Below are 17,453 nucleotides of genomic sequence, written 5' to 3' on the forward strand. Positions count from 1 at the left end.
TTTTAGTCTTCTCTGGGATTTTACGTGGGGTTATGGAAATGTTGCTATTTCGTTCTGTCATTCAGTAATGCTATGTAGTGTTTCCGGAATACTTAAAAAATTTCTCCTAAGCTGTAACGTGGGGCTTGAATCAACAGCCTCCTGCACATTTTGATGCACTAAAGAACCATGCGAAGATTTGCAAGCCTGCGTTTTGCATTGCAAAGAAGAGGATTTGCATAGTGTGGAACACAAACACTGGCAAATTGAAATTTGGCAAAATCAGCGACACAAGAAAATTCTCCAAAAAAAAAGTCAAAAAGTGGTGCGCGAGAAAAAAAACACGTAGAGAAGAGCAAAAAGTGAAAAGAGCCACTGAGTACATTAATGAAACAACAGTGATCATCTATAATTCTACATATATTATTTTCAAAGACAAAACAAAACATGTTTACATGTAAGTAGTCAGTACTTTGTTAACGTCTACAAGTTGACTGCATCTTACCTTCAACTGATAATGTAACGTTTGACTCCTCAGAGATAAAAGAGGCAGCTAGGGAGACAGTGCAGGAATGCTGTTCATTAATCATTGTCAACAAAAAAAGCTACATGTACAAATGTATGCAGATTTTCTAAATGCTTACAGGTACATTACTAAAAACAAGTACAAATATTCTCTTGAGTGATCCTCATTCACCCCTTCCCATGTTGCATTCCTTTAAATTCCTTTCTAATTTGCAGGTGCATGAACATGTACATGTACGTGACTGTAACACATCCGTGCATACCGGTATTTCGCACATGCTCAGCGGCTACACTGTACAAGTACATGTATGTGACTGTAACACATCCATGCATACCGGTATTTCGCACATGCTCAGCGGCTACACTGTACAAGTATGTGACTGTAACACATCCGTGCATACCGGTATTTCGCACATGCTCAGCGGCTACACCGTACATGTATGTGACTGTAACACATCCGTGCATACCGGTATTTCGCACATGCTCAGCGGCTACACCGTACATGTATGTGACTGTAACACATCCGTGCATACCGGTATTTCGCACATGCTCAGCGGCTACACCGTACATGTATGTGACTGTAACACATCCGTGCATACCGGTATTTCGCACATGCTCAGCGGCTACACTGTACATGTATTGACTGTAACACATCCGTGCATACCGGTATTTCGCACATGCTCAGCGGCTACACCGTACATGTATGTGACTGTAACACATCCGTGCATACCGGTATTTCGCACATGCTCAGCAGCTGCAATGTACAAGTATGAGTATAGGAAATGACTGCAGCTACTATGCAAGGGATTCCATACAGAGTACTTCAGTGAATCATGCAAGCAATTACATGTATGTGTATAAAAGACACTAGCACGAGAACACATGCGTGAACCACTTCGGTACTCTGCAGGGTCTGTTCTTTTTATGTCACAGTAGTTTTTTTTCCAACAGGTGGCTACTAGAAAGTACATCTACATGTACACGTATGACTGGCCACCAGTACTGAAGTAAAGAGAACAAAATTCAAGACAAAACGCAGCTATCAAAATACCAGATCATAAGTCACACATTAGTAATTACAAAATGGAAATACATTCCACCGCCCTCCAGAAAATAAATGGCACAAATGAACATTTTGAACGAAACGGAGGCAAAATTGAAAACCAGCCAATTAGGGGTGATTTTTCTGCAAACTTTGGCTGCCCATACAATTTGTAGGCAAAATGAGAGTGATCTGCATGTACAAGTGCGGGTGGTTTTTCTAGCCACAACCCAAAACATTACTTTTATTTTAAGGGTGCCCCCTTTGGGTTGTTAAAATCTATTTTCAGATGCCTATTCTTGGAAGCTCTGGTTCAATATATGGGCTCCGTTTCCTGCTCTGGGGTATCAAATCTTATCAAAACCGGCCATGAAGTGAATGCCTATATCCATCTGTGTATGTTGAACAAGGGGGGGGGGCTACTGCACATATACATGTAACTGTCTCTGGTGCCAGAGATAAGGATAGAACTGAAGCCAAAGAAAAAAAACCAATGCAGGTTTGTGAAATGGCTGCGGAATGCTGCTGCACAGTTTATTTCTAAGTGGTCAACTCTCCTGTGTCAGTTGCACTTTATAGTGGGCATGGTGGGTAGGCATTCACTGTGTTACTTTAGGGGTCAATTTCTTTTGTTAGGCAAATTTGGTCCAAGTTGTTGGGACATTCTGTGTCCCCATAACGTTTTGGGTCCTCACAATATACATGTAGGTGAAATGAGTAATTCCAGAAATTAGGGGCCCATATCTTTTCGTGTCCCAGTTACATCTGACATATGATTTGTAAGTTCAGAACACATTTTCTAAATTCAACAAGAAACGTACCTACCAAACAAATATCAAATAACAAAGGTCAAATGTAACAGGGACACAAAAATGCCACACTTTTGGACCCCTAACTTTTGGAATGACCCAAATATTGAGTGTATGTCCCCACAACTACAAAACAAGAATACATGTACATATACACATGTAAGTAGTGCCTGGGTCATCACCTGTTGAGGGGATGATTTCTTTGTTAGCAAATGGACCGAGCTGTGGGGACATCCCCATATCATAAATTTACATGTCTATTTCAACATGTGTGCAGTCCCCACAATTACATCTACAATGTACATATACATGTACATGTAAATGTACATGGACCTTGCCAAAAACATACACGAGCTAGACCACCCATGTACATATATACACATGCACATGTTTGAATTCATGTACGTGGACATGTAAAAATTACCGTACATTATGAACGGTACGTGTACTGATACATATGTACAGCTTTCGAGTAAAATGGCACACTAGAAAAATTCGTCATTTTACAAGCACATACGTTCATGTAAACATTTTTTGTACACGTACACGTAAATGAAGCAGCAGAAGGGAGTTGATAAACATGCCCATGGCAGAACCATCTTTCTCTGCCATATTGAGTAAATTCAGGCCTTCTCAAGCAGCTTAATTGATTGTCTCCCCAAGCTTATCATTATTTATAAACAAAGCCATCGATCCCAAAACGGTTGTACCCCGAAAAACCCATCCATTTGACAAATTTGAATAAGCAGCAGTGACTGCAAATTTCACAATGCAATGGTTTGATTGAGGCCGGCCAGTCTCCTCAGTATCGGACAGCGTACGTTAACAATCTCATCAGTTTATGTGGAGGGGATGCGTTCTGTCAGTTGGTGATATGCTCAAAAGATTGCTTCCTCGCTGGATGCACTTAATTTGAACAAGCCAGAGCAGTCAACTGCTTGATTCAAAATGCATCATCACCCAGTCTGGCACACTTTTTTTTTCTCTACAGTATGCTTCAGATATTAGTACAAATACAAAGTTTAGTTGCCATGCAAGTAGGGTACCGGGTACATGTACATGAATTGTAGTAGCAGACAGGCTGAAGTACGAGAATATTATTTAAGATAAATGGAGAAAGCTCTGTGGCACATAAGAGAAAAGGAGATAGCGCTGTGGTTGAAATTTGATTCAACCGTGTGAAAAAAAAAAAATCTATGGGCCAGGCTGAAAAGGCACAGTGTTTGAGGCACACTGCATGCTCGCACTGGCTTTTGTGCCTGTGAGAGGAATTTCACCCCTGTCTCTTGACATAAAGGATGGGCCATTACATTCCGAGATTTTTTTATAAAAATAGAGGCAACTTATGAAAGAAGAGGCCACAGGAGCCACGATAGACATTGGGATTTCATCCCCACCTCCACTGTTCTCCCAGTACAGACTCAGTCCTTGGCAAATGTGGACCTCCAATCCTTCATGTGCCAGTGTTCAACAATTCAAAATAGCTGCACCTTTAAAACAAAAAGGCAAACGAAATAAGCTGTCCAGAACTGGCCCCAAACATACATGAACACATGTACAATCCCCCCCCCAAGAAGTCCAAGATTAGTCCTTGGAGCATGACTCATGAATTTAATGAAAGAAAAGAGTTCATGACATATCTGAATGGCTCGGGGCAAGCGTGGCTACCGGTATGGTATAAAGCCTATTTGACTCATTATTATCTCCAATAAGTCACCAGTGAACTGCAGACTATAGTTAAGATCCTTGAGGCTTGCCACGAGCCTTCACTGGGTCACAATTGGTTGGAAACCAAAGGTTAGTGTTAAGGTCGAAAGGTGACCAGTTTTTATCCAAAGGTTCGACCTTTTCCAATTTCCCAGCTCCCAATTTCTTTTTTCTTTTTTTGAGAGGATGAGAGACTCATGCTACATATGTTCATTTACTGTCTTCTTTACAATGTACCCTTGCTGTATTGAACAAAAAAGGACAGCGAGCAACGCTTCTTGGATCTTGAAGCAAAAAAGTGGCCATGAGCTACGATACGTACATGTACCGCTATGCTTCCACGTACATGTACACACGTGTGCAGTATACACACTTGTAATTTTTGTAAAAGGCCATCGACAAATTTAAATGAAAAAAAACCATGTTAGGTATGCCCCTAAACTGTGTGCAAGCAGACAATGTCCATGTACATGTAGGCCTACATGTACATGTACGTCTTTACAATGAATCACCAATTTATTATTAGGAGCGTGCTTTACATGTTCACATGTTGGTTCTTGTTGGCCTGTACACATCTACATTACCACTACCGGTACCCGGTAGGTATCATGTAAAGAGATTATTTTAGGTGGCTTTGGCTGGACATTTTAGAATTAAGTTAAAGGCAGAAATTTTCTGAATGCTACCTGTATATTAATTACAACTACTTGATGGAGCTCGGACACCTGCTTCAGCAAGTTGACCGACAACTCCCCCTTTAGTCTTGATTGGAACACATGAGGAATGGTTGCAATCCTCTTGCTCCAAGTTGGATGCTGTAATGTGAAACCTTGGTAAGCAAACTTGAACTACATGTAGGTGGCCATACCGGTACATGTATAAAAACCTCAAGACAAAAGAGATGAAATATTCACGATGTACATTAACAATACAAATTTGTCAAATATCTGATAATTAAACAGATACCAGGATCTGGTCCATTTCACAGTATACATGAACATGTACCGTCCACGAGGGAGGCTATGTACTGTATTCCAGCTCAGTTTGACATGTACGGTACATGTACAAGTACCAATACAAGAACATGTACTCGAATCAGTACATGTATACACCAAGGACTGCAAGTGTTCCCACGTCTTGCCACCTCCGACTCTGGCAAGGAATGGAACGCGTAAACAACTTGAACAGAGGGCGATTCTTGTCAGTGAAATGTCAAGCCAAAGCCTAGAGGAGCTGAGGGCTGAGACAGCAATTCAACTGCGCTCTATTAAAACAATCCAATTCAGAATAAACAACTTCACAAGGGGGGGATGTTATGCATATAGCAACTCAGTTCCTCATGGGTGTTCGTTTCCAAAAGTGTCCCGCTGACAGATATACTTAGGTTTTATAGTAAAAATGGTTTATGCGACAAGAAAGAGTTGGAGAACTGACCCGACGATTACAAAACAACTGGGATGAGTTTGGGGGGAGGAGGGAACACGGAAGATTTCCGCTTGATGAATCATCTTAAGCTCAAAACTGAATTGCAGATCACAGCATTTTAGCGCTGTCATCTGTGATGAATTCAGTGGATGATGCGGGAGCCATCCTGGAGACTTGTGTATTATGGCACTACTGTACGTACTGGGGCAACTTGGTTGAGGACGTGGGAGCCTGTTAATGAATGGATGGCTGCGGTCGTATGCTGCTGGGTCTCTAGCATGAGCATTTGCATACATGTACATGTGCATTCAAAACAGCAAGGGTTCTATCTGCGAAAATTTTATTTTCACATCAATTCTGATATAACATAAAAATATGGACCAGTACGTGTATATAGCGTACACGTACTTAACTTAGGGAAGAACAAACTTCACAGTGTCTTGCATATGTACCGGTATGTGCACCTGTTCAACGTACACCTGTGTAGGGCAAAACGACTGCGGCATAACATTTCCGTGGTTTTCACAGCTGAAAGCCGCAGGCAATGAAAATCTATTGAAATCCTGCCCTCCAAAATCTTCAAAAGATTGGTTCTGGAGGATTCTGTGAGATTGAGGAAACACAGATACATTGGGCTAGGTTGATAGTTCAATCGCACCAGCGATGTGCCTTTGGTGTGATTAATCTTTGAAGATTCAGGAACTTTAAATGCAAGTTGCACAGCGAGTTGAACTCCTGGAAATGTACATGTACTTTTGTATACCATCTATCGGTACATTTTTTTTTAAATAAAGGAATAAAAGTGTGATGGGGCAAACCAAGTGTTAGACCAGTGTGGGGACTGGTAATGATAACAGACCACACCAAAGGCGAGGTTGATTATCATCCCAAGGCCCCTAGCCAATTTTAAATGTACTAGTGGTAGTTTAAAACCAACCCATCTTACCTTTTATTCCTATTCACTAAGACCTTTCTGGTTGAAAAAGTAATAATAAATTGAAAATTCATATTTTCCAACAATTTTGTGCGTCAGTTTTATTTCTTGGAGGTCCATTTAAATTGTGTGTGTTCTCACTGTGGATGTCGTTCCCGGAAATGACCAAAAAATATGATACCCAATCAAAAATATGGGAATATTTTTTACAGTATCACAGAAAATTTCTAAAATGACATGAACTGAGTGCCCAAAGTGACATCACAGCAATCACATATTGTATATGGACAGACATGGCTGAAGTTGTCGTGTTATTTTTACCCCGTTCAGATGCACAGATATTTTGAAATAAAATGTGACCTCTCACCACAAAATGAGCTGAAGTTGGAATTTTCAGAACTTGAGAAATTAGTATTTTTGAATTCAGTAGAAAGAAAACTTCCCAATGGTGTGTAGAAGAAATGCTTACATGTACTCAGTACATGTAGGATAAAAGTATAAAGCGACAACGTGACATTATTCGGGCAGCTTTGCATCTTTGTTTCCGACATTGGTTCAACATTTCTGACTAGGCACGAATAATGCTATAATCAAAATTGCTGAGAAAGTGACATTCTTAAATATCTAATCCTGCAAAAATATTGGAATTACATGTAAACAGATGGGTTACTCTTTCCAAATATTGCAAAACCCCAAAATTGACTTCCACTTAACAAATATGTACCGGTACATGTATATGACTTTGGACCCTCCAAATGGGAGAGCGAACATTTTGTTCATTCTCTCGTGCCTGGACACAAATGTGAATGTGGTATATTCATTCTCTTGTACATGTGTACACTTTATCGCTTACCTGTATTTTATGTGTACATGTGTTTAAGAGACAGTTCCATACAATATCAACGTGTTAGTTTTTAGGAGATTTCTCCCCTGCACATGCTGTGCTGGTTAACATTTCTTGGTCACAGGGCAAATGGTCCAACTGTGAAATCGGCCAGGATTTCGGGCCCCTCTCGGTAAGTTTTCTTCTACTGGCTGTGAAAACATTTGAAATACAAACACACTTACTAGTGTGTACATAACATGTATGGCATTACGCATGTTAGCAGCGCAGACAGCTTTTCCCCTGCAGGCTATCACATTTCATGGCTTTAAGACTGGAATTGGTTGTCACCTCGGGTTGTGTCTCAAACCCAAGAGTTGAATGTAATATGAAATTGGCACGTCTCAGACAATTCAGTGGGCTGTGCAGAAATACATGTACAACATATTGAAATGTTATCGGCAGTGTGAGGGTTAATGCACTATGACGCGTACACAGCTTTCAACCACATTGCACATGGTAACATGACAGGAGGTGAAATTCTTCATTTTGTACTTGTTCCTAGACGAGAACAAATCCGTATAGGAAAATAAGAAGACATACCGGTGCATGTACAGTAAAACATTGAAGTAAGCACACTGTACATGTACATGTATGTACACTGTAGATGTACACGTATGTACACCTACATGTACATGTACAGTGCACCGTACTTGTACGGGTATCTCTTTGGGGGTTGGTAAAAAAGCTGTGTTCCCATTGGACGTTTTCTTCCGCGGGCATGTGGAAACTTACTGCGACATTCCTTCGTATCAATCTACTGCGCATTCCCATGTGGACTTTTTTAACTGTAACGGAATCCTTATTTGCTGTGTTAGGCCTAATCAGACCAGCTGAATCCATGTACATTGCCTGTGCTGTACAACTGACGAAATTGACAAAATCTGACAAAAAGTAATACAAAAAACAGACGAATTCGGCCAAATCTGACACAAAGAAGACAAACCCATACAGGAAAAGCCCAGTACACATCGTGTGTATAGCTCTATCCTGGTACACTTAACTGTGTATTTTTTGCGTGCCAGCAATCGATCTCTGTGTAGGCAGTAGTCTGGTTCGTATGTTTAGCATGGTCGTGGTCAATCTACATGTACACTGTATGGGAACTATTCCTATTGGACTTTTTACATCCCTGCTAACTTATTGTGGCTACGCGGAAATTTTCTGCGACCCCTTTCAGCCCGTTAGCTTTACATCGCGATCGTAAGTTGACAGGGACGTTAGTTAACCGTGTGCTCCCATTGGATTTAATTTTGTAATTCTACAAGAATGTCACGGTAAGTTAACCAAACAGAGTCCAATGGGGACACAGCTAAAGCTGTTCTGATGGCAGCTTTTCAAGTACATGTATATGTACATTGTACATAGATGTACAGTGTACATGTACATGCATACTCATTTTGTTCTAATGCTTCTGATAAAGATCAGACATCAGAACATACTGAACATGATACATGCAGGTGCAAACACATGTATGTACATGTACATGGGGTGGGGTGTACATGTACATGGGGTGGGGTGTACTGCTGCATGGTACATGTACATGTAGGTACATGTACCATGCAGCAGTACACCCCAGTGTACCAATTAAGGCAAAATAGTAACGTGTGAATTTCAGGAGGGTAAAAAAAAAAGTTACAGTGAAAAAGCCTGCAAGACTTGTAGAATCCATTCTAGACTTCAGGCCTAGTTTTGTGTAGCTTTAACTCAGTTTTAAAGAAAATCTTCAAAGCTTGAAACTACATGACCATGTACATGTAATGTCTTCTACATGAGCCTACATGAACATACATGTACATGTAAATGTGCACCAGTATTACAAGGCTGAGCTTTCGGTGGCCTAATACTACTGTTGAATGCTGGTTACCAATGGGTAGTGGGAGGGGAGGGGAAGGATATTAAACCCCTCCGCAAATATTTTGCCCTTTTTCAACAGTAGCGTCCATTTTTCTCCAGCCTCAACGGAACTTCAGAAGTTCTGCAGCCATAAAGAGCACTGCTACTATAGCTACATGTACTGTCTGATACTGTCAGCGTAACTGCCACCATAAAAGATAGTACCGCAGGCAACTTCCGGGAACTTCCTCCCCTTCTTATCTGTTATCTCAAGGACTGAGGACTGGTGAAACAAAACCTGTCTACACGTGCCTTTCACTACGGTATCTAAATGCTTATTTATCCCACCTCCCCATCAAATGACTTTACTTTAAGTGCCACTGGTTTACATACTTCAATTTCTTCTGCCCTCATTTGGTGACCCATCCACGCTATATGCATTATCTTCAAATTATGTGTATGCCATACATGACCACAGATGTGATCAAGTTCATGCAATGACTATTTTTCAACCACGTGGTTGATTTTGTGCAGTACCCAATATGTACTCTGTGCACAGGTTACCAGGCAACATGTGCTGGTACAGTGTGGTTGTGGCAAATGCCACCAGCCAAATAAATCATTAACTAGATCTCCTGTCAGCATGAACAAATTCCAGAAAAAAGGGAATGAATCGTGGTCAGCACTTGTAACAGTGCCCACAGTGGTTCAACCAACCTGTGGTGGTCAGGGAGACCTGTGTGGTCTGGATCAGCAGGGGATTGGAGGTGCTGGGATTCAGTGGCTCCCCCTCTGCTCGGCAGGCATACAGGCCCTGGTCCGAGATGGCCGCCACCGAGATGGTCAGGCCATAGGTCCCCATGTCCAGTCGCACCCGGCCGCTGACCGTCGGGCCTGAGCTTTCCACCAGCGGCAGGGAGTCCTTAGTCCACTCCACCATGATGGTGGCCCCGATGACCAGGGGCGCAATGCTGTTGTAAGCCTCACAGGGGAAGGAGATGTCATTGCCCCGTATGACAGTCTGGGTGGTGGTGAGCCCCATGGTGCCCACAACTGCCAGAGCTGGAAGAAGAAAACACCAAATCCCTCTTACTTGAAAAGACAGAAATTGAACCATGGTTCGCATGTGTACTACTATGCACGTACAAAATGTTGAAACAACTGGAAAAGAATTGCAACTCTCTTAGCAGTGATACTCAGTGAAACTTGTGACGCAATACATGTACATGTACTAGTACATTTGATGCAATTCATGCCACTGTCATATGAACATCTACTGGTGGGACCTACGGTACATGTTTCAGGCTATTTCTTTATTGGAAGTGTCCTTCTGCTCTACTAGTAGTTTTCTTTTTGAAATTTGGATTATTGTTATGGTCAGGAAAAGCTGTGCTGCAATGATTCTTTTGAAACAGTCCTTTTTGGGTAGAATGCAGAATAAAAACTCACCGAGACTGGCAAACGAAAAGTCATCACACCAGTACATGTACACATACATGTACGTACAATGTACTTACAGTGGACATACCGGTGCGTGTACATGAAATATCATTCTACTGAAAAAAAAAAGGGCCTTACTGCATGCATCTGTTACTTAATGTTGGTCGTGTTCCCAAGTCACTCCCTTCAGTGCTCAAAACGGATTGCCCATGGACAATTTCGGGTGGGTCTTTGCATTACGTACATGTACATGAACGGGTACAGTACAGTGTACATATGTGTTTGCATTGCGTGTACATAATAATAATAATTAATAATAACCCAGTTTTTATATAGTGCATCACACCAAAGTCTTGATGCGCTTAATAAGAAACAACTAAAAGCAAGTAATGGAACAGGTAAGTTTCAAGGGGTGTTTTAAATTCATTTTCGGTATTTACAGTTCTGAAGTGGCGTGGCAGAGAGTTCCAAAGGGATGGTGATGCATGCATGAAGGAACAATGTCCATGTACATGTAAGTCTCAGTGCGAGTGACCGGTGAACTCAGCAGCAATGTTGAGCTAGAATGGAAGGTGCGTTGTATAACATTTCCTTCCTTCACATTTGACTAGCCTCTGGCCATACATGTACTGTAATGGGTTATAAATTATCCCTTTCCCCAAAGACATTGTATACATTTGCTTTTCTTTCCTCCAAAATTTGGTCCAGGGTTTCCAAGGGGAAGTGCATATAGTAAATGGTAGTTTTGGTACACCTGTTCAATGTAGTACATGTACAGTGTACATGAACATACATGTACATGCATGTACCGACATGTGTGAGCAGATTCTGCAAAGTTGAATACATACATGTACACATGTTCACTGTACTGGTGCCCGTGCATTTCCAGTGGTAAATGTGTCAATTAAAACAAGCTGACGTGTACTGAGTACAGATCAAGATTTTCAATGATACAAACTGAGGCACATCAATTCACACATCAATTAAGTCTAGAACATGATTTCCACATAAAAGAACGCAAACATTTCACGAATATCATGGACACACATGGCCCCCCCGGTGACCCCCCACTGAAAAAAATGGATGAATGGATACTGAACAAGGCTAACAAAAACTTGCCCAAAAAACCCCACCACTGAAAGCTGGTGCCTCCCAAGATGCCAGTGCCCCCTTTGTGCCCCCCACAAGTAAAATCCTAGCTTCGCCACTGATGTACATGACACATAGTGACTTATTGTATCTAAGACCTGGATTTACAATAAAATGTTCTGTATAGGCAATTAGGCCTATGTACAGGAACCCAAAGCGTAAATATAAAGTTCACAATTTCAAAGATCTGATTTTCAGACCTGTGAACGCTGTGTGCGAATTTGTTTTTGGCACACATAACCTGTGTACAGTACATGTGTACACAGTAAATGTGTAGAATAGAACGACTTGAGTGGATGCATACAAGTACATGTAGGTACAAGAATGCACACATGTACATGTGCGGGTACCCATCTTCTCATTACACATTGGGATCACTAATTAGAGATCAATGGCACCTGAAGGGAATTGCATTCCATCCGCTGCAACCTGACCCCTAAGGGAGCGGTCAGGCCAACTTCACACAGGAACGCAGCGACAGTTTATACGTATATTGTATGTGAACGTGCTTGGACTCCGGGAGCCAAACTTGGCTTTTAATTTTCTCCAGAGGAAGCCCTACAACCGTGGGATAATCAATGGAGCAGCTTCCAAACCTTATTATTATACTGCCTCCAGACAAAAGATTACTTGTACCGTAATCTCCAAGTACAACGTAGTACAGGAGAAGAACTGTGCACAAATTCAGTCAACAACACAGACTGTACATGTACATGTAGGCCTCCCTGCCCATCGTTAAATATGTATAGTACAACATGTACGGCCGGTACATGCACATATAGTGTTGTGAAAATGTACACCATTCGTGTACATGTACAATGTACATTCATGTACAAACAAAATTAATTAATCATACATGTGTATCATACCAGTACACATGCATGTTCATGTACATGTACTTAAAGAAAGTTCAGGGCTTTTTCTGTATTACATATAATGTGTACAGCAGTATGTACATGTATGGTTACCAGTCCAAATTTTTCCCGTCTAATGCACATGTGCGTGCACGGACTCTACACTATTAAATTCATCTATTTTACCCTGACTAGTGCACACATGGTATGCATTTACATGTACATACCCGGTATATCTGCAGAGGGCCCAAAAGCAAGCTCATCCCATCAGGTACATGTATGAAACTATTATGGCAATAGCACACTAGGGAGTATTTAAAACTGGAGGCAATTGTTTGTCTGTGTGATGTACAAAGCATGGACTAATGGGTTTAACCTGTAAAGTTATTGCTACAGGTAGTACTTTGTGTACATGTACTGTACATGTATGTCAGTGGAGATATGAGTACATGTACCGTAAACCAGGTCAGCCTCAATCAAAGTGGGATCAGAAGAAAAAAATAATGACACCTGATAATGATGATTGAACATTTTGAACATGTCACATTGCATGATACATGTACATATGTACATATGTACATGTACCTGTACACATGTACACATGTACATATGTACATGTACCTGTACACATGTACACATGTACATATGTACATGTACCTGTATACATGTACACATGTACATATGTACATGTACCTGTACACATGTACACATGTACATATGTACATGTACCTGTACACATGTACACATGTACATATGTACATGTACCTGTACACATGTACACATGTACATATGTACATGTACCTGTATACATGTACACATGTACATATGTACATGTACCTGTATACATGTACACATGTACCGGTAGAGTAGACACTAAATGCATGTAAAAAAATCCAGTACAAGATCTAGGGCCAATTTCGTAGAGTTCCTTAAGCACAGAATTTGCTTAAGCACGAAAAATCCATGCTTAATAAACAACCAGCTCACACACAATGTGACTGTCATACGAACCAAAAGACAGGTAAATACCATTCCAAAACAATATCCATCACAAGAATTTCTGGCTGATAACCTGATTTGTCAAGCAAGATTTTTCCACGCTTAAACAAATTTTTCGCTTCAGCAGCGCTATGAAATTGGCCCCTGCACATCTTGAACAATATGTCCCCCTCCCCAAAAAACTGAAACCCAAACACTACAAACTGTACACCCAGGTTTATATTACACATACAATATGCCTTTGCAACATGAAGACAGTCTGTACACTGTGAAAAAGGAACCTGTGAAAAAAAAATGATCAAATGTCTCTAAAATGTCATTGCCATTACAGAAAGGGCGCTGCAATATTCTGCCATGTTATGAAAGAAATGTATTACTACTGTACATGTACATTTATGGCAATGTCCTGAAGGGACCCCCAAGTGTACATGTATGCATGCACAATGATCAATTCTGCATCATATGATCATGAAATTTATGAGTACATGTACATGTAACGGTATGACATGCAGTTTTGATTACTCTATTCATGAGCACCCTTACAATCGTCTTGGTGCCCATCATGCTAACTCACCTTTTCGGGTCATTTTTTGGTGAGTGGTTAGGAGAGGCCTACATGTACATGTACATGTACGCAACAGACATTCCGCTGCCTCAAGAGAAAAATTTTGGACGTTCTCATGTGTACACATGACATGCACACGGGTACATTGTACATGTACACTGTACGTACTGGTGAAGGTACATGTACTGACCAGTACAAGTTTCACATGTGCCTGCATGCATGCTGATGCGTAGAACGGCACACAATGAGTTGGATACAAAATAATGTGTGGAATATAAATGTACATGTACAAATGTACATGTACACATGTGTAACCGTTAGTGGGAGAGTGCTACATGTACATGTATCACTGTAGTTTTGTGCATGCAGTATACATGTAGTAAGCTTGTTCACGTACCCTGCGTGTATAGGAGTGCATGGTACTTATACAATTACTTTGTATTCATGTGCGTACAATGAATCATCTACGTGTACATGTACACAGTTAAGTACTGACTTAAATTAATCACAACCATTTTGACAAAGGACACTTGGAACTTCTTAGCCACTGATACCGAGGTCATGCTGGGCCAGGTGTACCACAAGAAAAATGTACAGTATGGTACATGTACATGTACATGTATGTACAGCCTATTACAAACTTTAGTGCATGTACGTGTACATGTGTATGATTCATTTATACCCTAATATCAACATTAACTTCATTCATGCCCATAAAAAGAACATCTCAAGGAAAAACGGCCACAGCACAAGGCTTACAAGTTACAAGCCTTGTCACTCCAGAATGCTGAGAGAACTTTTTTCTAACAAAAAAAGCATTCATGAGGGACCAAAAACAACACACAGACAGGTGTTACGCTTAATGAAACGTACAGTTCACACCCTGTCATCTGGCTGTGAGCTGTGGGATAAACCAAACATACATGTACATGTACATGTACAGGAGCTACATGTATAATTGCATGTACACATGTATATACCTGGGTACAGGCACCATCCATCACCACTAAATGCATGGAGAGGTCAGGAATGTATTTAATAACCTGCTTGCAAACCAACAGATCTGTCAACATCTCTGCTACTTCTGCACTCAACTCCTGACTCAATCCATATCCACTGATCAGTATAAAGTAAGAAATCCACTGATGGCCACAAATACAACATATAGACCAGGTACATATAAATCAGTAATAATACTGTATACAACTGTACTCATCATGACTGAAGTTCAATAGGAATACATGTATGGGGAATGTAAAGGCCCAGACAGTAGACCTGTACATGTGCGGTACCACTACATTTCTTGAATACTCAATTCAAACTTGTTCACAGTCACTATGTACATGTACATGCACCTGTGTTCTTTCAAGGTGAAAAGAAAAGACATCATCATATTGACTTGTAACAGCTGAATTTCAATTTGTTTTTCACCAAAATCTGCATGCAATTAAAACTGGTATTTAATAAACATTTATGAGTAATGATCACCTGCTTCAATGATTTGCTACAACAGCAACAAAAGAAGTTACCATAGCAGCAAATGATATTTAATTTTGTCACAGATCCTACCTTTCAACAGAACTTTTGTCACAAGGCAACAGCAAATCAGCTTCTAAAATTTTAGTCTGACAATATACACGTAATGTCTGTCTACATGTACCAGTACATGTACAATGCAGTTGAAGCACTATAAAATGTACATGTACATGTTTTGTCTACATATATGCACATGTATGTACACATTAAATCCCTAAAATGCTCAGTCCACATACCGGTACTGTACATATACACCTTGTACATGTACTGTACACTGTGCATGGCACTGACAGATTATTGCCATCTCAAATGTACATGTACATGTACTTGCTTTTGTTCTGAACTGAGTGTGCACATGGACCGGTGTGTACCCTACACTAAAGAATTGAATTTGTGTTTAATTTGAAAACGTTTAGGAAACTCTCCCACACCGTTTAAACTTACCACCCTTACCATGGTGTCATTGAAAACTTTAAACACAACAAATTGTATACAATGTGAATAGTTGACATATAGTTCCGGTGATGAATTCATAATATTCCTTTGATGTGACCGAGCAGGAAAGTGTTCTAAATCAGATTACATTTAACAGGCGTCATTTACAATAAAACTGGATGCCAGATTGCCTTAATCTAAACCTCAAACCTCTCTCTATAAACGAGGCGGTTCCGTTTAAATGTTGGGGAAAATCTGTAAACGGATTTGGAACTTTTCGTTTCAATGTGTAAACGTCCCACCCTTACCCTACACCCACATGCTGACACTTTCGGGAGACCAGCAGCTGTAGATTTTGTCAAAACAACCTTCTCACTCCTGCTGGGATGAGACATTTTGATGCCGTAACCCCGGGCTGGATTGGAAGATATGAAACCAAACTGCCTTGCATGCAACTACTCATCTCCTGATTTGCCATGACATCATTGTGGCAAAAGTGTTTCACCCCGGAAGACCTCTAGTACATTTGTGCCTCCACATGCGCGCACATCATTACTAATTGCTTCATACTTGTACATGTATGGCATGGGTGGTTTTGACCCAAATACTGATGAAGACATGGACAGCTTTTCATTACTGGTACTTGCACATATACATATGAATGTGGACAGGTTTTTTTTTCCCATAGAATGTTTGACAAAAAATTTTATGATCACAGATGTATGGTACATATACAATGTACCGATACTGTACCGGTACCAGTGTACAGGTACCAGTGTACAGGTACTGTACATGTACCAGTGCACAGGTACCAGTGTACAGGTACCAGAGTACAGGTACCAGTGTACAGGTACCAGTGCACAGGTACCAGTGTACAGGTACCAGAGTACAGGTACCAGTGTACAGGTACCAGTGTACAGGTACCAGTGCACAGGTACCAGTGTACAGGTACCAGTGTACAGGTACCAGTGTACAGGTACCAGTGTACAGGTACCAGTTACAGGTACCAGAGTACAGGTACCAGTGTACAGGTACCAGTGTACAGGTACCAGTGCACAGGTACCAGTGTACAGGTACCAGTGTACAGGTACCAGTGTACAGGTACCAGTGTACAGGTATAGGTATACATGTACCAGTGTACAGGTATCAGTGTACAGGTACAAGTGTACAGAGCCCTACGCACATACATGTAGTATGTAATGTTACACATGCATCGGTACTGAGTACATGTACACATGTACTGGTACAGTACACAAAATTTATGCTTAATTACAGGTACCATCACCGTATAAGAAAATGTATGTACCGTACACCTGTACATGTACAGTACCCCCA

General features: G+C 40.8%; 1 protein-coding gene across 3 annotated transcripts in view; it reads right to left on the minus strand.

The window, feature by feature from the left end:
- The window catches only part of LOC110974086 (putative receptor-type tyrosine-protein phosphatase mosPTP-1), a 101,630-nt gene that overhangs the window by 72,323 nt on the left and 11,854 nt on the right, over positions 1-17,453 (minus strand). For 2 of the 3 annotated variants that reach the window (XM_087135343.1, XM_087135341.1), the window contains exons 3-4: positions 9,858-10,202; positions 485-532 (exon numbers count right to left, since the gene is read on the minus strand). In XM_087135343.1, the coding sequence (XP_086991469.1) occupies positions 485-532; positions 9,858-10,202 (393 nt within the window). The remainder of the gene's footprint in view (positions 1-484; positions 533-9,857; positions 10,203-17,453) is intronic. The other variant, XM_087135344.1, reaches the window with a different exon arrangement.

This window comes from Acanthaster planci, linkage group LG04 (assembly GCF_054643075.1).
Source record: "Acanthaster planci isolate LZ-2023a linkage group LG04, COTS_SCS, whole genome shotgun sequence".
NCBI classification, from domain to species: domain Eukaryota; kingdom Metazoa; phylum Echinodermata; class Asteroidea; order Valvatida; family Acanthasteridae; genus Acanthaster; species Acanthaster planci.